The 26,355-nt window shown below is 33.4% G+C and overlaps 1 protein-coding gene across 6 annotated transcripts in view; it reads left to right on the top strand.

The window, feature by feature from the left end:
- Positions 1-25,684, top strand: part of LOC115236672 (laccase) — a 112,699-nt gene extending 87,015 nt beyond the window's left edge. For all 6 annotated transcript variants that reach the window (XM_029809266.1, XM_029809265.1, XM_029809263.1 and 3 more), the window contains 9 exons: positions 19,285-19,651; positions 19,902-20,186; positions 21,166-21,439; positions 21,732-21,936; positions 22,319-22,503; positions 23,334-23,529; positions 24,077-24,289; positions 24,553-24,783; positions 25,173-25,684. In XM_029809266.1, coding sequence (XP_029665126.1) covers positions 19,285-19,651; positions 19,902-20,186; positions 21,166-21,439; positions 21,732-21,936; positions 22,319-22,503; positions 23,334-23,529; positions 24,077-24,289; positions 24,553-24,783; positions 25,173-25,342 — 2,126 coding nt within the window. In that variant the 3' untranslated portion in view covers positions 25,343-25,684. The remainder of the gene's footprint in view (positions 1-19,284; positions 19,652-19,901; positions 20,187-21,165; positions 21,440-21,731; positions 21,937-22,318; positions 22,504-23,333; positions 23,530-24,076; positions 24,290-24,552; positions 24,784-25,172) is intronic.
- Positions 25,685-26,355: the final 671 nt, after the last annotated feature.

The raw sequence follows: 26,355 nt of genomic DNA, 5'->3' as shown, positions 1-26,355 counted from the left end.
AGTAGTTGCTCTTATTTTTATTTATTAGATTATTTGCTATTTCAGAATAACAAATAATGGGATAAATGAAGATAAGATAACGTGATAGGTAATGATAAGAACAATTAATATTTAGCTCTTACACATACATCATTATCTCATCTTAGCTAGTTGTTTTTATCATTATCTAACATCTTTATCTATTACATTATTTGCTATCACAAGTTGATGTATAGGATGTACAGTAAAAAATGCAGTAACAATTACGGACAAATATCTTTATTAAATTTCAAATCATTTTTCCTCTTTTGCGAGAGTTTTATAAATTAATTTTTTAATTCTCCCTATAATATCGCAATTTCAAAAATTACTTTAATTATTAATTTGATTTGAATAAAATTTTTAATATTAAATAATAATTACATAACGTCTCGTAAATAATATATTATATAACGAATTAAGAGAGAGAGAGAGAGGGAGAGAGAGATATTCTAGAGTTTCTAAATTGATAAGATATACATCGCTTTTATTATAAATTAGCAAGAGATAAAATTTAAATTGCTAATTATATATAAAAATATAATGTTATAATTATCTCATTTTTTATCAACAAATCTTTGAAAGAAAATGTTGGGTTTTGCAGCACGTACGTGGATTTTCACAGCGGTGCGTTTCGCTGATTTATGGCAAATGGGGAAATGAGATTATCTCGTTTTGAAGGAAAGAGAAACCGATTGACACAAACATGTTTCCTTCTACTTCTTATGGTGAACATGATTCCCTGTAGAGAGTGGTAATAATGGTTAGATTGATGCATGTGAAGTATTGACTTCATATGGACATCCCGTAATTTTAAGAAAATCTAATACATTAGTATATTTTACAGAAATTTTCACATTTGTTAATTAGACTGTTCTTATATACGCGCGCGATGTTACCCCTCATCATAAAAATATAAATTATTTGATTTGTCTAGTTAATTATATGTTTTAACAAAAATTCTGTTTTTGGAAATTGAGGTATTTTGTCATAATCACGCCATAATACTATACAGTAAAAAATTCTTTTTCTAAAATAAAATCTACATTCACCTGTCGTGCGATTCACGCACGAATAGACATCGCAGTAGCGAGTGCCGTTTTTATGACGGTCGCGTTGCATTCGGAATGATTCATGCTACTCGATGAACTAATTGCGTTTTAATGAATAGAAATTAACCGAGAATGACAAAAGTCCACTTTTCTCAGGTTTTATCCCAACTAATGGCCTGTGTAGTTGCGACGGTATAATTTGCGAATAGACAACAGTGGAATTAATTACACTTTTATCAGAGATAAAATGATAAAAACTAGGGCATTAACAATCGCTAGATAAATAGTCAGATAAGAAGCTACTGGATTATTTAATGAGCTAATAAACTATCATTAATATAAAATTTATGACACTGACAAAGCAATTTTAATGCAAATATATACTCGCGAGTAATTTATATTATTTTAATTCAAGTTTGCAAATATTTATGTTAACTAAGTAATTAATCTTGATTATAAATTTAATTAAACGTTTAGTTAAACAAATAATTCATTATTAGGATATTATATATATATATCTGCTATATAATAATGGTAATGAAAAATAAATCTTATGTTACATATGCTACATATAAATAAAATATATATATTACATATTAATAACATGTGAAATATCTCCTCTTTACGCCATAAAAATCGCGTTCGTATCTTTTTTACAGCTTCGCAGCAACTTCCCTGCGCTTTCTACTTATCCGGCAGATTGTACGATTTCGATTCATGTTGTAGTATCCCTCGGGGAATTTTAATACGCGTCACATTACCGTCGCGTTTCGCTGTCGAATTACTACTATGTGCACGATTTCTTCGTGGCTATCGCACGAGCATAATCACGAGACCAATTTCGCGAAGTCATGCGACGTTCGCTAGAGATCGGATTAACATTCAGCCTGCGGACTGATTCTCTCATTTAATCAGATGACGAAATTGAATCGAGATTGGTATTGTCTTATCCTTTCGAAACGCTTAAGTTTATCAAGGTATTAAGTACATCAAAATCATGAAATACTAGGAATATCAATAGCAATCGATATTTTTTAAAATGTTAATGTTGTAATCGATTGCTATCAACATTCCTAGTATTTCATGATGATATACATATATATTAAAGGAAGGCAGTGGAAATAAAATTAATATTTACAGAACACACACACACACACACATATATATATATATATATATATATATATTTTAGAACTTGCAATATTTGTTATTGGATTTTAGAGAGAAACGAATGCGAATTAGTATGCGTCTCACGCAAATAACAGGACATGTCGTGAATGATCAACAGAAATTTTGGTCAATGATGATGGCACGTGTTCAACATTAAATTTCGTGACGTGCACATCTTCAATTTCCTTGACCGAGAAAGATACTGATCATCCGAATTTTTTATGATTATCCGCCGACATGAGAAATAATTATCTAAAGACGTTCATTTAATTTGGATAATATTTGAGAAATAAATTAAAATTTAAGAAATTATATTTTTATCAGGGTAATAACAAAAATAAAACTTATATAAATTTAGTTATTCGTGTAAATTTAAAATTAATTAATTAAATTTATTAAAAAATAGGTTTATATTATCTATTAATAATCTGTTAATCTCAAGTCAAAAGAATATGCTTTAAAAATGATATTTAGTATCTAGTCACACAAACAAAATAATGTATTGTCTCATTTAATTTAATCTATCGAATCTTGCATCAAGAATTCAATAATCAATATAAAATATTGATTAAAACTCTAAAACAAATACGGAATATGAAACTGTAAATGATTAAATTGATATTACTTAATCTACTGCGCGTTTGCAGCTATTGGTAATCATCTTAAGAGATCTCGTTGTTATGTCAATATATCTGCAATCGACGTAAGGTTACTCCGCAGTTAACCAACATCAAGTATAACCGGTGCACGTTAAAGGTCGCGCAATAGAAAATGAGAGAGCCCAGCATAATACGTCTCTGGATCACGACTTGCACGTGCATACGATGACAAAAGGAACTGCGCCAGACAAACATTTACATATCTATAACTGCGTGATTTCGATTTTCCACAACTCATCTGAAAATTATTCCAAGTGAGAATTCTCGGCGCAAGATTCATCGAAGTTCGAAAGAAAAAAAAAATATATAAGTTTTACGTTATTAATACAGCGACAATTGTAAAAGAGCGAACGAATTTTTAGAGGAGAATATGTTAAGTTTGTAAAATGTTAACGGTGAGATTTTGTGGATTAATTAATTATTATACTTCTCCACGCGATATTCTTTTTCGGCGATACAATATGTTAGTTTAATAAAGTCGTCGGGTATAGAGATATATGTATGATATAATGCTATACTAGCAGAGATAGATTCGCATATCAACGAAATGGGATAGAAACTTGTTAGACGTGTTAAACTTATTATTCTATTTACATAAATTGGTCGTTAAGATAAAAAGCTGCTTCCATTTACAACTTTATCACGAGAACTCTCAAAACAACTAAAAAGTTTTATGATAAATGACAGTTGCAATATTGCTACTTTTTGACAGTGACAGATTATACTGTATGTAGGTTGAATGTATTTATCTTGAAGTTTCTGAAACGCAGTAAGTTATATATTGCACTTTAAAATTATTGAAAGTAAACTATAAAATATTAAAATTATATATAATTTATTATGATATATAATATATTTTTTTTTGCTATTAATCATATCAATTATTAAACATTTTATACACACACACATACACACATATATATATATATATATTGCATGTTTTTTTATAAAATATAATATCTTACAGCCATATCTTTAAAAAAACATCAAATCATATTTTATAAAATTTAAATTTATATTTTATATTATAAGTAAGTGATTTTTGTTCGATTTCCATAAATTATAGCTATTTATATGAACTTTTCTCTCATTAGTCTTTTAGTACCACATTATGAATAAAAATAAGAAATCGAGTAGCAATCAAATTGAACTATTGAATTAAATCCATTTGCCGCCGTTTGACTCGTGACTAAATTTACAGTACGCGACGAATGATCAGTACAGATTAGTACTTCTCTTGTGGAAGTTTTTTTCATTTCCGGTTGCGACCTGATTGCAAAAACAATATTGATTGTGAGCAGTAAAGCAAACTCGTCTGTATCCACAAATCAATTAATCGTGTGAATTCTAAATTTCAGGAATATAATTTTCTTTAATAGTGGATTATTTCACGAATTCCGGATTTTTGTGATGTAGTGTATATTCAAGTTGTCCCGTATTACTAACATGAAATTCAGATTCGCAATTCATTTGTATATAGGACATTTCAGACGCTATACATTTTCTCTCGACTACAAATTCTGCATAAATAATATTGTTTGTCACGAGAAAGTGCGCGATGTTTCTCAAACGTCCTGTATATTTCAAAGAAAAGAAATGCATGAAGAATCATGCAGGATTCGAATCACGTTTCTATGAAATTCTCGACATTCGTGTCTCTCGCAAATCAATACCTTTTCAATCATGACGATATATCACCACAAGCCATATGTCGACTCATCATAAACCGTTAAGGACATAGCATCAAAAACAAGTTGTAACACAACAAGAAAAAAACATGACCATATAACATACTGAATTAAAAAGTATCTTAGTCTGCAAGTGCTCGCCTGTATACCAACATCGCATCTTTCAAATTGATTAGAAAAAATATATATTTCTCTGTCACTTATATAAATTAAAAAATCTTTATATTAATCAGTCTTCTTTGAAAATTTATATAAATCAAGCTGATTTTGTGTGTGTGTGTGTGTGTGTGTGTGTGTGTGTGTGTGTGTGTGTGTGTGTGTGTGTGTGTGTGTGTGTGTGTGTGTGTGTGTGTGTGTGTGTGTGTGTGTGTGTGTGTGTGTGTGTGTGTGTGTGTGTGTGTGTGTGTGTGTGTGTGTGTGTGTGTGTGTGTGTGTGTGTATATATATATCTAGAGGAGTTTTTGTGTGTGTGTGTGTGTGTGTGTGTGTGTGTGTGTGTGTGTGTGTGTGTGTGTGTGTGTGTATGTTAATATGACTGAATATTCCGTCTCTTTGTAAAACGAATTGATAATTAACAATTCTCGAGTGCATAATTAGTAATCATATTTGCAAACAAATGCAAATGCGATGTATCCTTGTAGATTCATGCAGTAGACGAAGATTTTTAATTAGCAAGTCCCGGGAAGGGAACCCATTAATTCCATTAATTAGCTTAATTGCTTTTCAGGACGCAAAAACTACTAACGCTCTCACCGTCCCCTTAAAGGGAATATCGCTGTCAGTCACATGCGTTCGTTTACCTGACAACTATTATAGGTGACATATCAATATTATCGAGGTATCGATCCGTCGTTTCCGATATATGATACTATTAAACTGACATTGATATTTAAAGATGAAACATGAATACAAAGTTTCAACGCGTTGCTGGAGGCCATTTCCTTGATTTAATTATACTTTCTACTTTAAATTTTTATCTTTAAAAAATTATTGTTTTTATATTATATTATACAGTGATATACTATTATAATTATATATCATATTTCAATTCTTTTATTCGTATATATACGTATATATGTATGTGTCTGTTCGTATTCGTATATTTTTCCATTTCTCATTTTTGTAGAATTTAAGGTTAAATGACCTCGTCGAATCTTTACGTAACGTACTCCAGGCGGACCTATTAAGTCGGTGTTAAACGAGATGAAGCCGAAGTTCCTTGAGCCCGTGCACTTGACATTGGTAAGACCGGCGGTGACGGTGCGCCCGATGTATTTGGTCTCACGAAACTAGCCCGGCGGCTTTCTTGCCGGTCGTTGACTGCTTAATGCCATCCTCTCTTTATCGGCCAAAGAGTGACGTTGGTACCGTTTGGCAAGGTCGAATGGCGGATTACGCCCGTTACGGATCGAAAAGTCGGCTGAATCATTCTGTTATAATGATATCGCGATCATTTGCATTTATCGGGACGATATATATTTTAACATAATTATTGTTAAAAGACTCATTTGAAAGAATACTGTCGAGGATATATTGCTAAAGAGAAGATATGCAGAGTTTGTCAAAACCTTGGATGATTTTTGAAAGTGCTTTAGATAATATATAGCGATATATTATAATATATCAGTAGAACATATATGAGAAAAGTTAAAATCAAATCTTTTCGTATTTACTTAATTTATTTAATTTTTTGATTAATTTTTTTAAATTTTTAAAAATATATCTCATATTTATGTGCGCAAAGCTTTTTGAGAAATTTTCAGAAAATTTCTTGCATTATTTTTTTATGGGTGTTTCCTTTTTAATAACAGTATCAAGATCAATCTAAAAATTGAGAAACTTGATAAATAGCTGCTTTTCCTTTTTGCATTCGTGTTTTATTCTCATCACAATGATTCTAATCATAGACTGCCAATGTATAGATACCAAAGAATATACCAGTTAGAAGTTTCGTGAAAAAAAAATTCTACACGAACCTCATTAATGACTGATTATCGAAAGACCACAGCATTACGTGTATCCCGATCCGCAAAGGCGAAGGCGAAAGGTAATTTCGCCGGTGAAAACATCACGGATGCGGAGACGTAGGGAGGATGTCTATCTGGATCTCCGTGCGCGAAACAGACCGACCACTCTCTATTTCCGAAGCAGCTGTCTCAACCATCGAAAACTGTGTCACGCTTTCTGCATCACTTCGCCGACACGTAGGCAGTCGATCAAATCGAAACAAGATCGATTTTATGCGAGTGACTGACCGATCGTTGTTTCGAGCGATTAGGATGATCGCCTTTTCAAAAGAAATTTTTTTTGGAACTGAACTTTCTCGTTCTATAAAATTAGAGGCTGATTCATTGGAAGGTAACCGTGAAATTTTAATATAACTATAAATCGCACCATCACCGTCTTATATAAATCAATTTTATATAATTATATAAATAGATTTTTAATAATTGTTATATTTTCAATATTATTTTGTGTGTGTTGTTCTTAATTTAAAAAAAAATATTAATTAAAAAATGCATATAATACAACTGTAATATTGATATAAATTTTAATAAAATTTGGAAATAAATACACAAATATGCACAAATATATACAACAACGATATACAAATAACGCAAATATTATTGACATCATTTTTTTAAACAATTTTTATTGTTTTTTATATATTATAATTAAAACAAACCATAAATTTATTAATTGTATTATACATATATAAATTTATGTTTTATTATCATAGTTGCTAAATTTCATTGTACTACATGTTAATAAGACATTTCACTTAATTATGTTCACATTATGCGTGTGTGAATTCATTTGGACTCGTAAATCCCCTTTCTCCATTACAATCTCTGATCTTTCACTTAAGAGACTTGTTTCAAAGTAAAGAGATAAGCATATCTCGTTTTATCATCTCTTTATCGAACTTCTTAATATAATCATCCTACATAAATTAACTTTGTATTTCAATCGATATCCGAAATTGGTCTATCTTTTATCATTGATTGCAAGTTTTACAAGAAAGCAATGTACATTGTCTACATCACATATATTAATATTATAGCAAATTGTAACTATACTTGTAACAAAAATTAATTACTTTTAAAATATCTTATTAATAATTTCTAATTAACAAAATTCAATACTTTATATATTATTATATTATTCTGGAGTAATTATTCGCAAGGATTATAGAGTATATATCCATATTTTTATTGATTTAAATTACTATTCGTCGAAACGATTATATAGGCTAATTTCAAATTAGAACTCAGATTTTTTTTTGTAAAAATGTTGTTTTATTAAAATTGAACTATATTTAGCGCGGGATACAAATTATGCACTGCAGGTCAATACTTCCTTGTATGGGTTCAAACACTTGGCGTAGGCAGTCTGTCAAACGCCTGATCGTACTTAAAAGGATTATGTTTCTGTGTATTTCAATCTAAACCCGAATAAGCCACCGATGACTACTGCAAAAATGATCCTTCGCGCGTTTAAGAGTCGGGCCAGTGATGGATGAGCCTACATGACGGCATATCAGCCGTGAAAGGGCGGACTTGTTTGTAAAGTGTATTCTTGTGTTCGCTCAATTAATGCTCTGATTAAAAAAGTCGAAATATCTGTTGAAGTCAATCAATTACACGCACGTTACGTGAAGCTTACGCGTGCTTTTTTCATTTATCTCATAACTTTATACATTACACATTACATTATATGTTTGACGTTTTAAGATTTCGATGAAATACTGCATGACGACATTCTTCGAAGAATTATAGTTTAATTTAATTATGAATGTATCTACAATCTTCGTAAATACATTAAAATCTCCAAAAATTCTATAAGATTGTCGACCTTGATTTTTTAGATAGATTTGATTTTTTTTTTTTTTAACAAAAATATTGAAGTATGTATTAATAATATACTATTAATATTAACTATTGTACTATTAATACCAGTTATATTTCTTAAAAATAATTAAGAATTCATTTAAATTGCAATACTCTTGATTACGTGATGACCAAAAGAAAGTTATGCCAGCGTCAATAATCGGATCAGTCAGCTCTGAGAGAGTAAATTTCCCGCACCGCGCAATTTCTATTATATAATGTCTTACCTAGACAATGTAACCATTATTATGAAATTACGAGCTTTCCTCGTACAGAAGCCATTTGCCTTTGCATAATTTCGCGACGATCGGTGCCGCGTTAAATAATGCGGCGATAGAATGGCCTCAAGTATTGTTTCAAACCGGCAAATGATACGGCGGAAAACACAAGGTTAGGTACATATAATTCTCTATAATCAGAGCTTTACTAGCCTCTGCTCGCCCCTGGAGAAAATATAATTTTACGGAAACAAATCGCAAATGATCGAACTACCGCTCGCCGGCATACGAGTGAAAATGAGAAAAATATAAAGAAGAGAAAGGAGTAGAGCAAGTTCTCTTTCCCAAGTGGCAGTGACCCAGACGCATCGTAAACTATGCCATTACGGATATATAATCCGAGTATTTCGCCCGGAGATTCTATTCTCGATAAGAGCGCATAATCCTTTCAGTGAAATATGTTCTCGAATGGATATTAAAATTGGACCGAATAATATCATTCGCTCCGAGAGAGAACTTTATATTATTAAAATGCCATTGAATTTTTCCAAATTAATTTAATATTTTACATATTTGGTAAAGACATATAACAATATATCTATGACATAAGAACAGAAATAAGAAACAAATTAGAACTTATAAATATTAAGAATAATCAAATTTGGAATCGATTTTATTTTAACAAAAATGATTATAAAGATTATATTTCTTGATAAGCGAGTCTCAAATAATATTGTTATTGAGAAAAAGATTATATTCTAATAATATTAACATATAGAAAAATTAACGGAGGCCAAAGAAAAATTCATTGAAATTTACGGAAAAAAAATTTCACAATGTAGGACAAGAAAACGCGAAATCGAGATAAAGTAAAATGCCGATAATAGATAATATTAGTGCCCGATTATGGTTCTATAGAATCGTATATATATATTATATATAATCGATACTTTCTCGCAATAACTGATAACATTTACGCTCTCAACTTGAATTAAGGTGTGAATTTAATGGCAGTTAATAGCAATAATATGGCAATAATAGATTGTCCTAGATACTCCCACATATCTGCAACGTATAATTTTCATCGTTATGAAGGTATATCTTCTATTTCTTTTCTCTTTTCTCTCTCTCTCTCTCTCTCTCTCTTTCTCTTTTTGACTTGTTCTCTTAATTTTAATATATATAAGAACTATAAGAAATTTCATTTCTCTTTATTACTGTTTATATTTAATTATAATTATTTTGTGAATCATGATTTAAATATAAATCTTTGAAATTTTTTAACTGAACTAATCTTTCGAATATTTTAATATTTCTACGTTTATAGAATACTATTCAAATTAATATAGAGATAAAATTTTATCTTTTTGTATTAATAGTTTTTGAGAAAGGATGTAAATAATTTAAATCTTTTACTCCCAAAAGCATTTTAAAGCAGTTCTAAACATACAACATAAGAACATGTTGACTATGCCAGCAGTAGTGAAATTATTTGGCAATTTTGGTACGAAGAGTAAAGGTATCTCCATGACTTTGTAGAATGTGGTTCCTCATTATGAAATACCGAGAATTTCGGAATTAATTAAACGAAAGTAAATCTGCTATAACACGATTCATTCTTATACAGATTTAATAACATTAATCGTTCATATGCAAAGAATATTTTGCTTTTAATATAAGAACTATAAGAAATTTCAAATAATATGATAAATCATATTATATCTTAATGATAAATTCTTTTTAATCAATTTATGAATCCGATTTTTTTATATCGCTCTTATTTGAATTAATAAAATCACGTTATAATGGCTTTTCGATTTATATATAATTTTCTTTTCATTTTCTATTCATTTACTTTCTTCAATAAACAAAAGAGAAAATAGTAACAAGTGGTGCATAAAGTCCAGTAATAACGCTCATACGGCTGACTTAATTGGCTGATTCTACTGATGCGTAGTAAAGATGCTAACAATAAGCATTCGCGGTAGCGATCGGAAGGGTATATTAGTCGCACAGTCAGACACAACGTGCATCTGGTATCGCGATGCAGGAGTATCCTCGGACCAAGACCTTCGTGTTCGCCGAGTCTACGAGCGTGACGTGATTCTACGTGGTAATTATCTGGTGTTTCTCTGCAGATCGCGTAACAATGTTGTAGCACAAACTGCAAAGTTACCTAAAGAATTCCCCGTTGATCAACAACTAGAGATATATAACTTATGCACATGTATTGTGAATATCAAGATCGTGACGCGTTAAAAACGTACAGTATATTGCGCGCTTCTGATATTATGCAATATTTCTTTCAAGAAACATATAATATTTTACGTTGAATTTCTTTAAGGCTAGATTATAAGAAGCGATGACATTAACCCTCGAATGCAAGATATCTTCTGGTCATATTGTATCGGATATATTCCGAATCCCTGAGATTTATATGAGATATGAAGAATATATTATAGATTCAAGGAGGTGGAGATAAATCATAAATATGTTAAGATAAATATTGTCAAATAAATTGAAATGCAATTTTAGAAAGAGAGAGAGAGAGAGAGAGCCGAGAACACTATACTATTATAAAAAAGTAACTAATAAAAATAAATGAGATATGAAAAATTGAACGATATAATGATGTATCCTGATTAATCGTTCTTTCTGCTGTAATTTGCGGCGTGCATATATACATTATTATCACGACTAAAATTTTACTTTCCCCGCTGATTCTAACACCAAAATATACCTTAACGTAATGATCCACTCTATATCATTACCGCAATCAAATTATCTTGCTATTACATTTTATATGCACGCCACGCAGGCACGATTGCATTAAAATTGTTGAGCAAATTTCACATCCATGATCGGCATACTCTACTTTTTTTTTATATCGCAACAGAGCATGCAAAAGCGAAGGTCGGTTTCGATCAAACTCAAGATTAAGGCTAGGCTGAAGATTAAAGCTAGAGGAATAGATGAAAGTGTAAATTTCTATACGCTACATTATATTTTGAAATAGTATTTCTTTATCAGAAATGGTGTTTTTCACGTTTGACATGTGTGTTTCTTATATTTATAAATGATTCTTTCACAATTACTTCAAATTTTATCATTTTATTTCATTAATGTATATATAAACATATATTATTTAAATACAGATATGATTAAGCACCTAAAACAAGCATACTTATTAAATATAGTAAACATCAAGATTAAATTTTATGTTTTTTTTTTTCATATTCATTATATTCATATGTTTTCTAAGGACAAATTTACTCTGCATATCGTATTATGCGATATTTTCTGAAACAGTCTCAAACAGAGTCTCTCTAAATCTAATTATTAATATTTTATTATGATCAAATATAAAAAATAAGATTATTAATTTTTTCTTTACTCCTTCGTAACACATTGAAATACAATTGAAACACAATTTCGATATCTCATTTAAACTTAAAATTTATTTAATCCAGTAAATATTACGTTTGATTGTATCACGTGTTAAATATCTTCTGCGCTGTGACTATTGATCTGAAGACGCTTAAATCTTATCTCTCAATCATACGATCAGTTCACCCTTGATCTTTCGTCGTGCAACGAGTAGCTCCTTAATTATAATTATCCCATAATAATTATGATAATTACAATAATTATCAGTCCTCTTTCACATTCAACAGGCGACAGAAGAAGACGTATGTAAAAGCGCCGAGACGTATGGGGCGCGATTAATGCCCGGACATTATTAGAAACATCGCCGCCGTTTGCGTCGGCAGAAGGGAAAGTCACGGGAATATTTTACGATCGCAATCTATATATTGCTAGGCGAACGGCCCGATAATTACGGTGTACTGCGAAAATTACAATGCGTGAACCCGATATTCGAGTCTCGGATCGGCCGACCGTTCGATCGATGCAAAAAAAAGCTTCTTTATTCCTCTTTTAAGATTTAGAAGGTGGGTGGAGTTGTAGCTTTTCGTGCCTTGATCTCGCCGAGGAAAGTATACACGATGCTTGCGAGCATAAATCGCGTCGTGAGAGAGAATCGGAGGAAACTCGTCGGCGGTACTCGAGCTAGGAGTTTAGTAGGACAATTCTGATGACCGTGAAATTTATTCCTGTGTGTGTGAGTACTTCCGGCGGTTGCCTCTATTGCGATAGTGGGCAGCGGGCAGATATGCCTTTCTCTTGTAACGATCGTTCAAGCGAATCATTTATTTAAGTGGCTCGCGATCGTCTTATTTGCGGTGCGGAAGCGCCAAGAAAGCAAGTACTCGCCCGCGGCTAACGCAATCGCGGGAAAGATCTTCACTAGCGACGACGAGATTCGAGCGAGAATAAAAAGGTCGTTCTCGATGTTGGGGTATTAATTATCGGTTAATTGCTCCGCCAAACCGATAGCCACGGTAATCGCATTATATCGAGATTAGCGACTCGCTTTTGCTTTTCGCAGTGAGAGGTGTAGCACACGCAGTTTTATTTTCATTTCTCAAAAATAAATCGCGTGAAATCGAAACGCTGGTTTTTTTCCAAACTAAGTAAGCGGTTGAGAGCAAGGATGATAAATTTTTCCGTCTTAATTTAGATTCACAAATAGATAAATGAACGGTTGGTGGAGAAACATGTATTTCGAATATATGCGGCAAGTTCTCTACTGTTTCGAATAAGAACCGAAGTTTTAAATCAATCTAAATCATACGTGATTGTGTATTCAGTGATCGTTGCGTTATTCCATTCAGCAAAACCGCAATGCGGTGAATACTTTTCCAGCATATCTCCCACGTCAAATCGCGATCGCGGCAATCGCACAGAGAGACATTTCCCTCGTCACGCCTGGTTTAATGAGAGAAACATATACGCCTTCAGCGAGCGCTTTCAATAACACGACGATTGAGGGGGAAATTGACGTACGCTAATGATGAATACGCCCGTTGAGATAATTTCTCCTCTCTCGGTGCACGTTGCCGCTTTCGTGGGTTACAATTTGAGATACATAACTCCGCAGTACCCATCCCTCGATTTGCGGCGTAAACCGCTGTTATTACATCCATTAGCGCAATCGAAGCTGCGTTTACGTGCAGTCATTAAATACCAATCTTAAAGCGCGACCGCTCCTCCTGTCGCTTCAACATATTCTCTTAACCCGTGTTTCTCTATCTTTTTCCTTCTCACTCCGATACTCGGTTTACGCAAGCGTATCGTACTGCACGGGAGAGCAACTCTTCCAGCCGTTCCGTAAGATGAGACGAGGGCAAGGACAAGGCCAAGTTTGCGAACGGATCATCGTACTTTCCATCTCGCGCTCTCCCCGACCTATGTGTTTCTTAGCTGAATCGTTTCATCTTACCGCAGATGGCTATAAATTTCGGCGTGAATTAATTTTTTTTAATTTTTATGTTCCGAAAAAAATTTGTTTAGAAGATACGCGTTTCAAATTTTGCAACAGAGAACTTTTAAATAAGTATGCAAAAATCTATGAGAATTTTAATATTCATAAATTAAAGTATTACATATTTAAATTTACTTTTATTTAGAGAAATATTTTGCATCTAAAAATATCATGATATCTATATTTACATAAAAAAATATATTTATAGTATATTTATATAATCAGAAATTTTTTAATGTTATATACGCGTTATTAAATTTATATAGCAGATAATTATATCATATAATCATTTATAGATTATAAAAAATATGTGAATATAAATTTAGATTAATTTTCTTAAATAAAATAGCGCAAATTAATTGAATTACGTCTGTATATCTTCTCGAAGTTCCTGCTCAGGAAACGAAGACGGAGGATTAAGATGCGACATTAAACGTATTCGATACCGTCGCATCATGAACCACGACTGGCATTTTATTTGAACTTTCACGAGACGAGTCGCAATCTCGGTCTAGCGACTCCCACGGTAAATATCAATAACGTGCATACATGGTGAGAAGAAAATATGATCCTCTTCTGAAACACGCAGGATAAATAATACTGAGATTTTTCTCACATTTTTCGTTTCGTGACTCGTAAACGCAATCGTCGGAAGTAAATATGTTGCTTTTTCGCGCAGGAATGTTGATTATTTCACACTTTCGCTGTTATACATCGAATCAATATTTCCGTAAATATGAGATTATTGACGTAGATCCTTGTCTTTCACGATTTGGCACGCGAGCGCTTAACTGTTCAAAACGAAAGCGGATTTTTATCACGCAACTTCGTGCAAATTCTGCTCTCACTTCCTCGCGCGTTTCATTATCCATTCGTAAATGTTTTTACGTTTCTTAATTTTTAGATCGTAGGATCAAGCTTAAGAAATTAGCTCGTTAAAAAAATCATCTTGAAAGTGACGAAATTTTATCCAGAACTTTATATATTAAGAATCTTATTAATCTTGTTCGCATTTCTTTTGCCGAAAACTGCGGACACCCGATATGTGCGCTTTTTAGTCATTGCGATATCGTAGTGCATCTTACGTGACGTGTTTGACATTTAATTACATTAACTGCCGGTAGTATTAGTTATGTTCACCTCGACCGTCGCTCCTGATTTCTTAGCAGGCGATGATGCATCCGCATCTGTAGCAGATAAACCGCTATCGCCGCGAGGAATATATAAGCCAACGAGATATTGGACTAGTGACATTTTACATAACTTTGCGATCTTTTACCTTATCTCGTTTTTTCACGATGATCGCAAATCTTTCCACAAAATTATTTATGAATCTTTCAAACGTATCGTCTCTTTTCTGACACTGGAAAGTTTTGATCCGGCTTTATCCAGATGCGAGAAGCGACCCAAAAAATGAACAAAAAGAAAGGAAATCGTTCCGAACCGTGAAAAGTGTTAAATTGAGTTGGTTGAAAGCCGTTTCCGTCCAGTCAAGTAAGACATCAGGATAATTAATGGGGCGGGTGACTGACGTCTGTGAAGGGTCCCCCTGCAGGCGTGAACTTAATCACAGACCTGCTATCAAAATGTACATTATTATGTAGATGTCGACATGTGTGTGAAAGAGAGAGAGAGAGAGAGAGAGAGAGAGAGTGACTGACGTCTGTGAAGGGTCCCCCTGCAGGCGTGAACTTAATCACAGACCTGCTATCAAAATGTACATTATTATGTAGATGTCGACATGTGTGTGAAAGAGAGAGAGAGAGAGAGAGAGAGAGAGAGAGAGAGATGTGTAATGATTAAAGAAAGTTACAGAAATGTATAAAAATCAACCGGAAACGTGCTGTAGCATCTATTCGGATATTAAAGGGACCATTTTAATTTTTAAATCTCGAATAACGTTTCTATGTTTATGCAATTACACAAATTCGATGTCATAGACTAAATGACCAGCGCTCTCACAAGAATTCACGAGTCATAGTAAAATCGACATAATTAATTCTTTGAAAGTGCGTTCTTTGTGGCGTAACTCGAAGTATTCGTAATAGAAACATCGACATGTTCGTTCTGCTTCACGTAACGAATATACTTCGCCAGAGAATCTGTAATTTATAAATACAATAGATCAAAATGGTGTTCTCGCTTATAATCGCCACATTGTTTTCCTAATATGATAGTATATTATATAAGTATGAATATATAAAAGTATAAAAAATATAATTGGTGCGCGAGAGACGCTTGTTTTATCAACAACGACTGGGGATAATCGGCGAAAGCCTCGGTCGTACCTCGTGCCACGGAAATCGGTCGAACAATCGGCGGTACGGGCGTGAAAATGGAAGTGTGACGAGTTAATTGCCGCGCGAAAAAGGAGGTACCGTGAAAGCGCGATTTTGCCTTACTTAATTCATTGTTTTTTTTCTGTTTTTTTTTTTTTTTTTTTTGCACAACCGCGCTTACGACTTTACGCTTACGACAGCGTCACCCATCCCGCCTGGTGTAATGAACGACCGGAGCCGTGCGAGGACGAGTCATTACACGCCCGCGTTATGCACTCGCTCTAAATAATGTGACCGAGCTAGCTTAACGTTGCCTCATCGTCTCATTGTCATCGTCACTCCGAGTAATCGCGTGACAGTTCTTACACGGATATACAAAGTGGATATTCTAGATTCGCTAACTTTTCGGCTTAGAGTCTCTATTATATTAAGAAACTTGATACATTTTTCGTTACATTCATTAATTAAAATTTAATATAACATTTATGGTCATGACATATATAATGTATATTTGATATTTTAATATTAAATTATAAATTTTATATATTATGATTAATAAAATAAAATATTAAATATCATATATTATGTACTTTATCCTTTTGGAAAAGACAAAATAGAGTAATTCTAAAATAAGTTTTTTAAATTTAAGCATGTAATGAAGAATATTAACTATAAATAGTAAATATCGAACCGTGCATTAATTAGTAAATAATGTCCCCGATTATATGTGATAAATCGCGTCGATTCGCCTAATTCGATAGCTTGTCGGTTAAAAAATTCTTATTTGAATCGGCATATTTCTCGCAGCTAAATAATAGCACAATAAATCGTTGTCGACGGACGTAAAAATTTTGCACAGAACCGGCATCGCAACTTTCATTGGGATATAAATCATTCGATAGTCGAAATGGTATTTCTCGTACATTACATTGGAAAACGTCGTACCAGCTTCGATATCCACCAGATCAACGCCGACTCGACTCGATCAGACAATGCAGGAATTCGTATTTCAATGTATGCGTTTATTACGTCACACGCCGTGTAACATGTAACGATTCCGATAAAAAAAAAAATTAACGAGAATTCTCCGTCTGCTTCTATACAATCTCATGGTATTCGAAATGCGAACGACTGCAGATCAGAATGCGTTAAGTCATCCACGCGAGATGGTAGAATAAATCATAATGAAACAATTCAAAGTGGTTTATCATTGGAAACACCGATAATGCGGAATATAATTGCATTGTCTATCGAAAAAATATTATATAATTTATTGAATATATATGGATATTTAAGATATTGTTTTTTCTTTTTTTTAATGTTAATCAAGATTCATAAATAGTCCCGAGTTTAATAGAAAAATATTATATTCAAATTTCTTTAAATTATCTAATCCTTGAGAAAGAGATTTACTTTTACATTCGATTGAAACAATACTACATATTATAAAATACACAAATAAACTCAAAATTACTGATATTGCAGAAATTCTCTGCGATTATTTTATAATCTTAAGGAGACAATATGAAAATAAAAAAAAAAAAACGATTCAAAAAAGCTTTTCAGGATATTAGAATAATAAAAAGCGTATAACATGATTTTAAATCTTCTATTGTAAGTAGAATATTACATTGTTCTTTATTACATACTTACTCGAATAAATGTTCCGATTGAAGCATGAAATATTTAGACGTCATACTTGAAATATTGTAAGATAAATCATAGACAACACAATGGCTGATCTTTACTAATAATGCATTCTATTGCGGCATGCTATTGCTAACTTCAAATGTGACTACAGTGCGCGTATAGTTTTTCCTTTTTTTCTTCGATATATATCAAGGAATCCCGTGTAAACGAAGTGAATCTGATTGTTTTGAAGTGGCAAATTATTGTCAAGAAGAAACTGATTGAAATTGATCACAATTCCTTAATTAATTTTTTTTGTAAACAAGAGTGCCAATTATACTCGCGCAACAAACAGATCTTTATCGATACTTTCACGATTGGTATTCAAATGTGCTTATTAAGCCTGCTCTTTCATTTGTGTGACTATCGGAAAAATTTCAGCTCTTTATTCGAAAATATTGTATAACACTTCTCGCTCTCTCTCCGCGAACGATAATGTGCCAAAGTAATTTTCAAAGCTGCAACCGATCGATCATGAATTTATAAATATTGCGCAACTACAAACTGCAATTGCAAGGCTAAGCAGACTCTTAGACTTGAGATATTCTGGAAACATTCGACTCGAGACCTCGATAGTTCTAATATCGTTACGCTTTTCATGAATTGATTGAAATTGAAATCGTATCGAACGTGATTGCTATATATGTAACGAGCTAAAACTTTAACTTTTCCTGTTTCTTCCGTGTATTTACAGGGCTAATTGATACTAAAATAGAAACAGAAAAAGAACACTCGCAATGATACGATTACGAAACTGCTCATAGCTTACGATAAAGGAACGATATCGTATATCGTACAACAATCCTACAAAATTCAATAGTAATAAGGAATTTATTAACCATTTCAGTATTTGGAAATTCAACATATTATAAAAACAAAATTAAATGCCTAAATACAAGTTTTATCTTCTGTTGCTTCTTCTTTAAGCTCTTATTCTGGAAAATTATTTTTTGTTATAATTAAGTTAATTATAACAAAGCATACGAATAACTAATTGCTTTGCATGAATTTATTAAACAAAATTATTTAAGAATAGTATGGCTAGTCCTGGCTTTTCTCTTTTTCTTTTGCAAATAATTAATCTGTAATACATTAATAAAATATTCGAAAAATATTAATAATTAATTTTTTTTGACATTTTTGTTTACTTCTCTTCAATTTTACAATATCGTAACTTGTAAGATATATTTTAAATATAAAAAACCATATCTAAAAAAAAAAAATAAATGGAATTTCAGATCAATCGACAGCAGCAGATCAGTCGGCATCGTCTTCATTCTGGAGTCCTACTCTCAAAACCGACATCTTCTCTCAAACCGATAGCGCAACTTTCTTCCCCACGGCCCACGGCTTGGTGCAAACCCATCCGACTGGTGGTGCGTTTCGGAGCGGTTTCGGCGGGATCGACAACCTCGGCAGTCGAGGGGTAACGATAAGGCCGCCGCGGACGCGGCCTCTTGATTATAATGAGCGCTCTACCGCCGAATTGCGCCGAAATCCATCGCTCTCGGCACCGGACGAGTGCGCTCGTGCTTGCCGCGAGAGCGAGCCGCCCAGGATATGCTATTATCACTTCACACTCGAGTATTATACCGTACTCGGAGCGTAAGTACATCACTACAAAATATCTTGAATTGATTTAAATTTTATAACGTTGGAAATTGCAAAAGAGAAATAACAAATAGCAGAAATTATAATTTTTCTATAATTTACAAAATAATAAAGTGATTATTTTTTCATGAGCATATTTTTTTAATTGAAAAATTAACTTTTTCGAAAAATATAATATTCTTTTAAAATATATGAATTACTTAAGTGGTTAGTGTTGTTGCAAGTTAGTTATATAAATTTCTAGAGCGTGTCAAGTATGCACACCGAATGCAACCAATTCCGTATGGAGCGATTGTCAGTGTGTCCTGGCGGACGGAGTAGAGAGGGGTATTTTGACCGCGAACAGAATGATCCCTGGCCCGAGTATTCAGGTATGCCAGGGTGACAAAGTTGTTATCGACGTGGAAAATCATATAGAAGGAATGGAAGTCACAATTCACTGGCATGGAGTATGGCAAAGAGGATCTCAATATTACGACGGTGTACCTTACGTAACACAATGTCCCATTCAAGAGGGTAATACGTTTAGGTATGCGTAGAGAAGAGATCTCTTACTTTTTTCATATAATTAGAATAATAAAATTTTTATCTGTGAAACTTGTAATGGAATGTAATAACGGATTATCGGAATATTTTACGTAAAATATTTCGACAATGAATTATCCATAATATTTTTCTTCTCTCTCTCTCTCTCTCTCTTTTTTTTTAGAGAGTGATTATCAATAACATGGTATTCGGCTTTGGTGGAGTATACAATCGCGCTAATGTTTACATGCCTCGGCATTGTTATCATTCGCGCGGCGACACTCGAACACAAAGGTAGTGGTGCGAGACGCTCCGTCAAATTCCTTTTTTCAACGCGATCGCGAAAAGTATCGCGAAATAATTTGCTATAAATAATTAATAAATCGCGAATTATCGGGAATGTGAGCAGTGATAAATTAATATGATTAATGATTAATTATCTTTTATATTATATATGTTAAATAATACGTAACTCTCTCCCGACGATACTTAGAGATAGAAATATTTCGTCCGATACTTTATCGTACTACACTTTTTAATTATTTAAATACAATTCAAATTGAGAACGCGCAATCGAATCACAGGACCAAGTAATTAATATAATGAAAGTTTTCCGTGATATCTATCGTTTAACAAATAATTAATTTATTTATAATTTAAACTACTTTTATATATAATATTCCGTGTATATATATATCATAGTACGTAAAATATTTTGGCAGCGAATTATAACTACTATGATATTCAGCCTTGAGGGCGTAAACAATAGCGTGCTAATGTTTACGTATTACGGCTTTGTTATTAATCGATGACACTCGAGGAATAAAGTAGAAGTGCAAAACAGTTTTGTCAAGATATTTTTCAAAATTTAAGCCTTCCAAAAAAAATGATGTTGTTTTACAAATAATAAATTAATATATTGTAATATTTATATAACGGTTTTGCGAGATTTATAAAATGAAATGATTGTACGATATTTGAAGATATCAATGGACAGCCGGCAATGAGGGTACACATTTCTGGCATGCTCATACTGGCATGCAAAAGATAGATGGTCTCTATGGGAGCGTAGTAATCCGACAACCGCCAAGCAAGGATCCTAATAGCAATCTGTACGATTACGATTTAACCACGCACGTGATGCTTATCAGTGATTGGTTCCACGAGAGTGGTACCGAGCGTTTTCCGGGTCGTCTTGCAGTCAATACCGGTCAAGCACCTGAAAGCGTGCTGATCAATGGGAAAGGTCAATTTAGGGTATGTCACTTTGGATATTAATTGATTTTTAACAGAGATGAGAAAGATATATATTATCTAATGTTATTAGATAAGTATCAGCTTCAATTTACGTTAGGAATTTTTTTTATAGATTCAGATTTCTCTGTATAAAAATTTAAAAAATTAGTAAAAATTTAGAGCGATCTGTATAAATCCGTGTAAAGAAAATTGCAAAATTTTCGATAAATTTTATTTATTATTGCAGAAGAAAATAATTATGTTATAATAATTTTTTTATTTTCTGACATATCGTGTATATTTTTTAATGCAGGATCCTAACACCGGTTTCATGACAAACACGCCACTTGAAGTGTTCACGATAACTTCGGGCCGTCGTTATCGATTCCGAATGATTAATTCATACGGATCAGTATGCCCCGCTCAAATTACAGTCGAGGGTCACACTCTCACCGTCATCGCCACCGATGGTGAAGCAGTTCAGCCAATACAAGTGAACACTATAATTTCATTTTCAGGTAAAGCGATTTATTCCATTGATTCTAAATGTTTTATCAAAGGTAATTAAATTAATCATTTAAGAAACAAGGCAAATAAAAAAAATAATGATTGAACAAATGAAAAATTTTATGATATTCAAATTGTACGAATAAAAAGTTTACGAAAATTTAACGAAATATTTTTTGATATATTATAGATGCACAAGTTATGAATAAAGAAATTAAATCGTTATTTGTCAAATAATTGATTCACTTAAATGATTGATTTAAAGACTGCTATCAAAGAAGATTATTTGCATAATATTGGACATAATGAATGTCTTGATAACGTATCTTTCACGAAACCAATCAAAAATTGATTCCATTAATTTTATATCAAACATTTTTACATTTTCTGAAGGTGAACGTTACGATTTCGTCATAAATGCCGATCAGCCTATCGGCGCTTATTGGATTCAACTTCGTTCGCTCGGAGAATGCGGAATTCCACGCGCCCAGCAGCTGGCTATTCTGCGATACGCTCGTGGTCCTTATCAACCGACTACTACACCGCCTACATATGATTTCGGTCTTCCACAGGGCGTCGTAAGCATATTTCCACTTCTCAAAGATTACTAGTTGTTGCATGTCACATATTTTTTTAAGCTTGAAGCTAAAGGCGAGATTCTATTAACTCAGTCTATTAACAAACATTCAAGTTTAGGGTCTTATAAATTTTTGGGATCTTATAAAATCTTATTAGTATATACACTGCCATCTGTTCGAATACTTGAGACAAAAGGAATTCATATGGATACATAGTAATGAAAAAATAAATTATAATTATATATTTAAATTATTATCTGTATAATTCAATGGAATATAAAATATCGCTTTTAATTTGACTATATAATATTTATATGAACATGTAACAGCGGAAAAAAATGTGCGTGTTATCTGCAATCGATAGAATAGAGATTCTCTTATAATCTCAGCTGCAGGAAAAAGATGTTTACATTAGAAAAAAAAAAAAATTTCTTATGATAAAAACCTTTCAAGAAATTATTTTTTTCTGCTTCTCTCTCTCTCTCTCTCTCTCTCTCTCTCTCTCTCTATTTCTTATCAAATCATTTTGATTTGGAAAAATGACCGAATGTTGTGAATTTTAATTCAAAAAATTTTTAAAAGGATTAATGCAACTATATCATAAAATAAATACAATGGAGTAATATGCTTTCATGTTACAAATAAAAATGCTTTCTTTCATGCATAATATTTCAAGTGAAAAAGCAATTAATACGTTGTATGTAATATGTAACCCACGTAAGATTAACGGAGTTCTCGACTATATTAAATTCAAGAATGTTCCTTAAAATAATAAAGACTCGATTTTGTTGTCGCACAGAACGGTCAAGACCAAATGTTCTTTTCTTCAGGTTCTGAATCCCTTGGATGCTATTTGCAACCGACCGCGTGAGGATGCAATTTGCGTGAATCAGTTGAAAAACGCCCGACACATCGATCAGGGTATCCTCCAGCAACGCCCCGACGTGAAGATCTTCTTGCCGTTCCGCTTCCTGTTCTACAGACCCGAGGAGGTCTTCCAGCCACAGACCTACAATCGCTTCCTCGGTAAGGACGCGCTAATAGCTGATTTAATTTGCAAAAAAGAAACAAACATACCACGCGATGATTGCGTTTCATTTTCGTTTGACATAAACACGGCCTTCCAGGTATTCTCAGGAAGGTATGCTTAAAAAGGGATATAATATCCAGGCGCACGTTGTGCTGCATGCAACATCTTGGACGATTCTTGAAACTTCAAGAATTATACGCGAGATACTTCGCGGGGTATATTTGTTATAAGTGGTGGTACTTTTTCCTCGGGACAATTAGATTCGATAGTATGGAAAGATACAAACCGGTTGTACTATCGAAGCGTATAAAATGTTCTGAAATTATCGTCGCATCTTTCAATCACACATTCTTTGATTTTTAGTTTGGAGTTGAAGTTTCTTTAACGAAAATTCGATTTCGCGAAATTTTTTGCGAATTCCATTCACTCAAGGGTTAACGGAATTAATCATTATTGGAGTTAATCATTCATTATTATCATTTACATATTTATACGAAAGTTATATCAAAAATTTATTGTATATTATCTCGATTGTGTCCGCAGTTGCGCCGACTGGCGACCATGTGATTTCGCTCGTGGATGAGATCTCATTCACGTTTCCTCCGGCGCCGCCACTCTCGCAGATCGATGACATCCCACCTGAACAGTTCTGCAACGGTGATAATAGACCAGCTGACTGCGGCGCCAATTGCATGTGCACGCATCAGGTCGACATTCCGCATAATGCGGTCGTCGAGGTGGTTCTCGTAGACGAAGGTATGTACGCCATGTTTGTTATGTGTGGTAATTTTGCTCTTGTCACGCAAAGCTCTTCCATATTAAGCAGAAAAATACACTTCAAAAAAATGGCATTAAAAGAAATATGAAAGTTTCAAATCTTATTATTTTTATCTAATCTGTTTTATTACTTCTCTGATTCTATAAGATTTTTCTTTATTACAACATAATTTTATTTTTATCACGCGTTATTGAAATTAAAAGCATCCTTTTGATTTCTTTGTGTGCACGATTGATTACAGTACAACAGCCCAATCTGTCGCATCCCTTCCACTTGCACGGATACGCGTTCAACATAGTCGGCATCGGCCGTTCTCCCGATAGGAATGTAAAGAAGATCAATTTGAAGCACGCCCTCGATCTCGATAAGCGAGGTCTTTTGCACAGACAATTCAACCTGCCACCTGCCAAAGACACCATCGCCGTTCCCAACAATGGTTACGTCATCTTCCGCTTCCGCGCGAACAACCCGGGTAAGTTAACAACGATAACTTGAAAACTTCTCGCGCATTAGTCTGATGAGATACGAACTACTTCCGTTTGCAACTGTTCGCATAATCGCAAAAGTTTGCATACACTAACTGTATTGTGTGTCCACAAATATTATGTACGTAAAATGTTAGTTTAGTGTTCAAGTTAATATTGATTGCATATTTCTGGCCGATTTTAGAAATAATTTTCTGCGAATAAACGTAAATATAATCTTCCCGATATTGCCAACGATTAAATCAATAGTCGGTGCTTTTGTTAAATTTATGGTGATTTAATTAAACACACCATTATTATTTCGACTTTCAATTTTATCATTGGAAGTTATAAGCGAAAATTATATTAATATTGGACGATATCTCCTTCTTTAAAGGATACTGGCTGTTCCACTGTCATTTCTTGTTCCACATATTGATTGGCATGAACCTGATCCTTCACGTTGGGACGCACGCGGATCTGCCGCCGATACCGCCAAATTTCCCGACCTGTGGTGACCATTTGCCGCCCATCACGCCGCCATTGTCATTGAACGCGTTCCACTGATGCGCGATTGATTGATGAGCGACGAGCTCAGAAACACTGAGAGAGACGCTCCAAAGTCCATACGATATTTGTAGCATATTCCTGTAAAGTAGCGCGAGCCTGTAATATTCTTTTTTTTTTTAAACTACGCAACACCTTGTCGGTTTACTCTCGAGAACGTACTCTGCTCGAGACGATCGCGATCGATCGCGAGCAAGGAATTCAAAGGGTGTCGACCCGTTACCTTACGTAATCCGACTGAGAGCGAAGAAAATGGCAAGGTGAGTTAGATACATTGAAGGTGTTAGTGAGGCAACGGGTTAACAAAAGGTGATCGATGCCCTGCTGGGCATCGCGAAACGACGAGCGCTACACGACATTCCTTGTTATCCTTGCATTGCCGTGATACCTATACAACGCAGATATATTCACATTTCGTGGTTGTATAATTCGATCGCAACAATTTGTTTTGTTATAAAATATATATATTATGTAATGTACATTTCGATGTCCTAGAAATATTGGATATTTATGCTATATCCGCAAATATAACGGCGATCGCATATCCCGATGTGGCGAGTGAAGCATCTACAGTTGGAAACGTACAAATGTTACTGACTAACATTTGTAACGCTCTGTAAATAATGTAGAAATAGTCACTACACTTAACGAGAGATATTAATGCAGGAGTAATGAATATAAGAGATCGCCGAAAAACCATGACGGCGGTCCGATTATCGATAAATTATCACAAAGGTAAGTGGCTCCTTCCAGCAGGCTGGACCTGTACGATCGCAAAATCCGCGATTTACAAAATTAATTGGAGGTTCTGCTACCAAAAGCTCCAAAAAGAATGATCTATGAAGATAAAAATAATGTTTCGCATGGATACAAGAGATATAATATTTATTTAAATTAATAGCGCTTAATTTTTTCCACTAACTGCTAATCTCTTTCGATTTTACTTCCTCTGATCGGTCTATCACTTTAATCATCCTTGCGACTTCTTCATCAGATGCTTCTTTTTCATTTCT

This window comes from Formica exsecta, unplaced genomic scaffold (assembly GCF_003651465.1).
Source record: "Formica exsecta isolate Colony F162 unplaced genomic scaffold, ASM365146v1 scaffold26, whole genome shotgun sequence".
Lineage (NCBI taxonomy): Eukaryota > Metazoa > Arthropoda > Insecta > Hymenoptera > Formicidae > Formica > Formica exsecta.
Note: the sequence above shows the minus strand (reverse complement) of the source record. Positions and strands in the feature narration are given on the sequence as shown.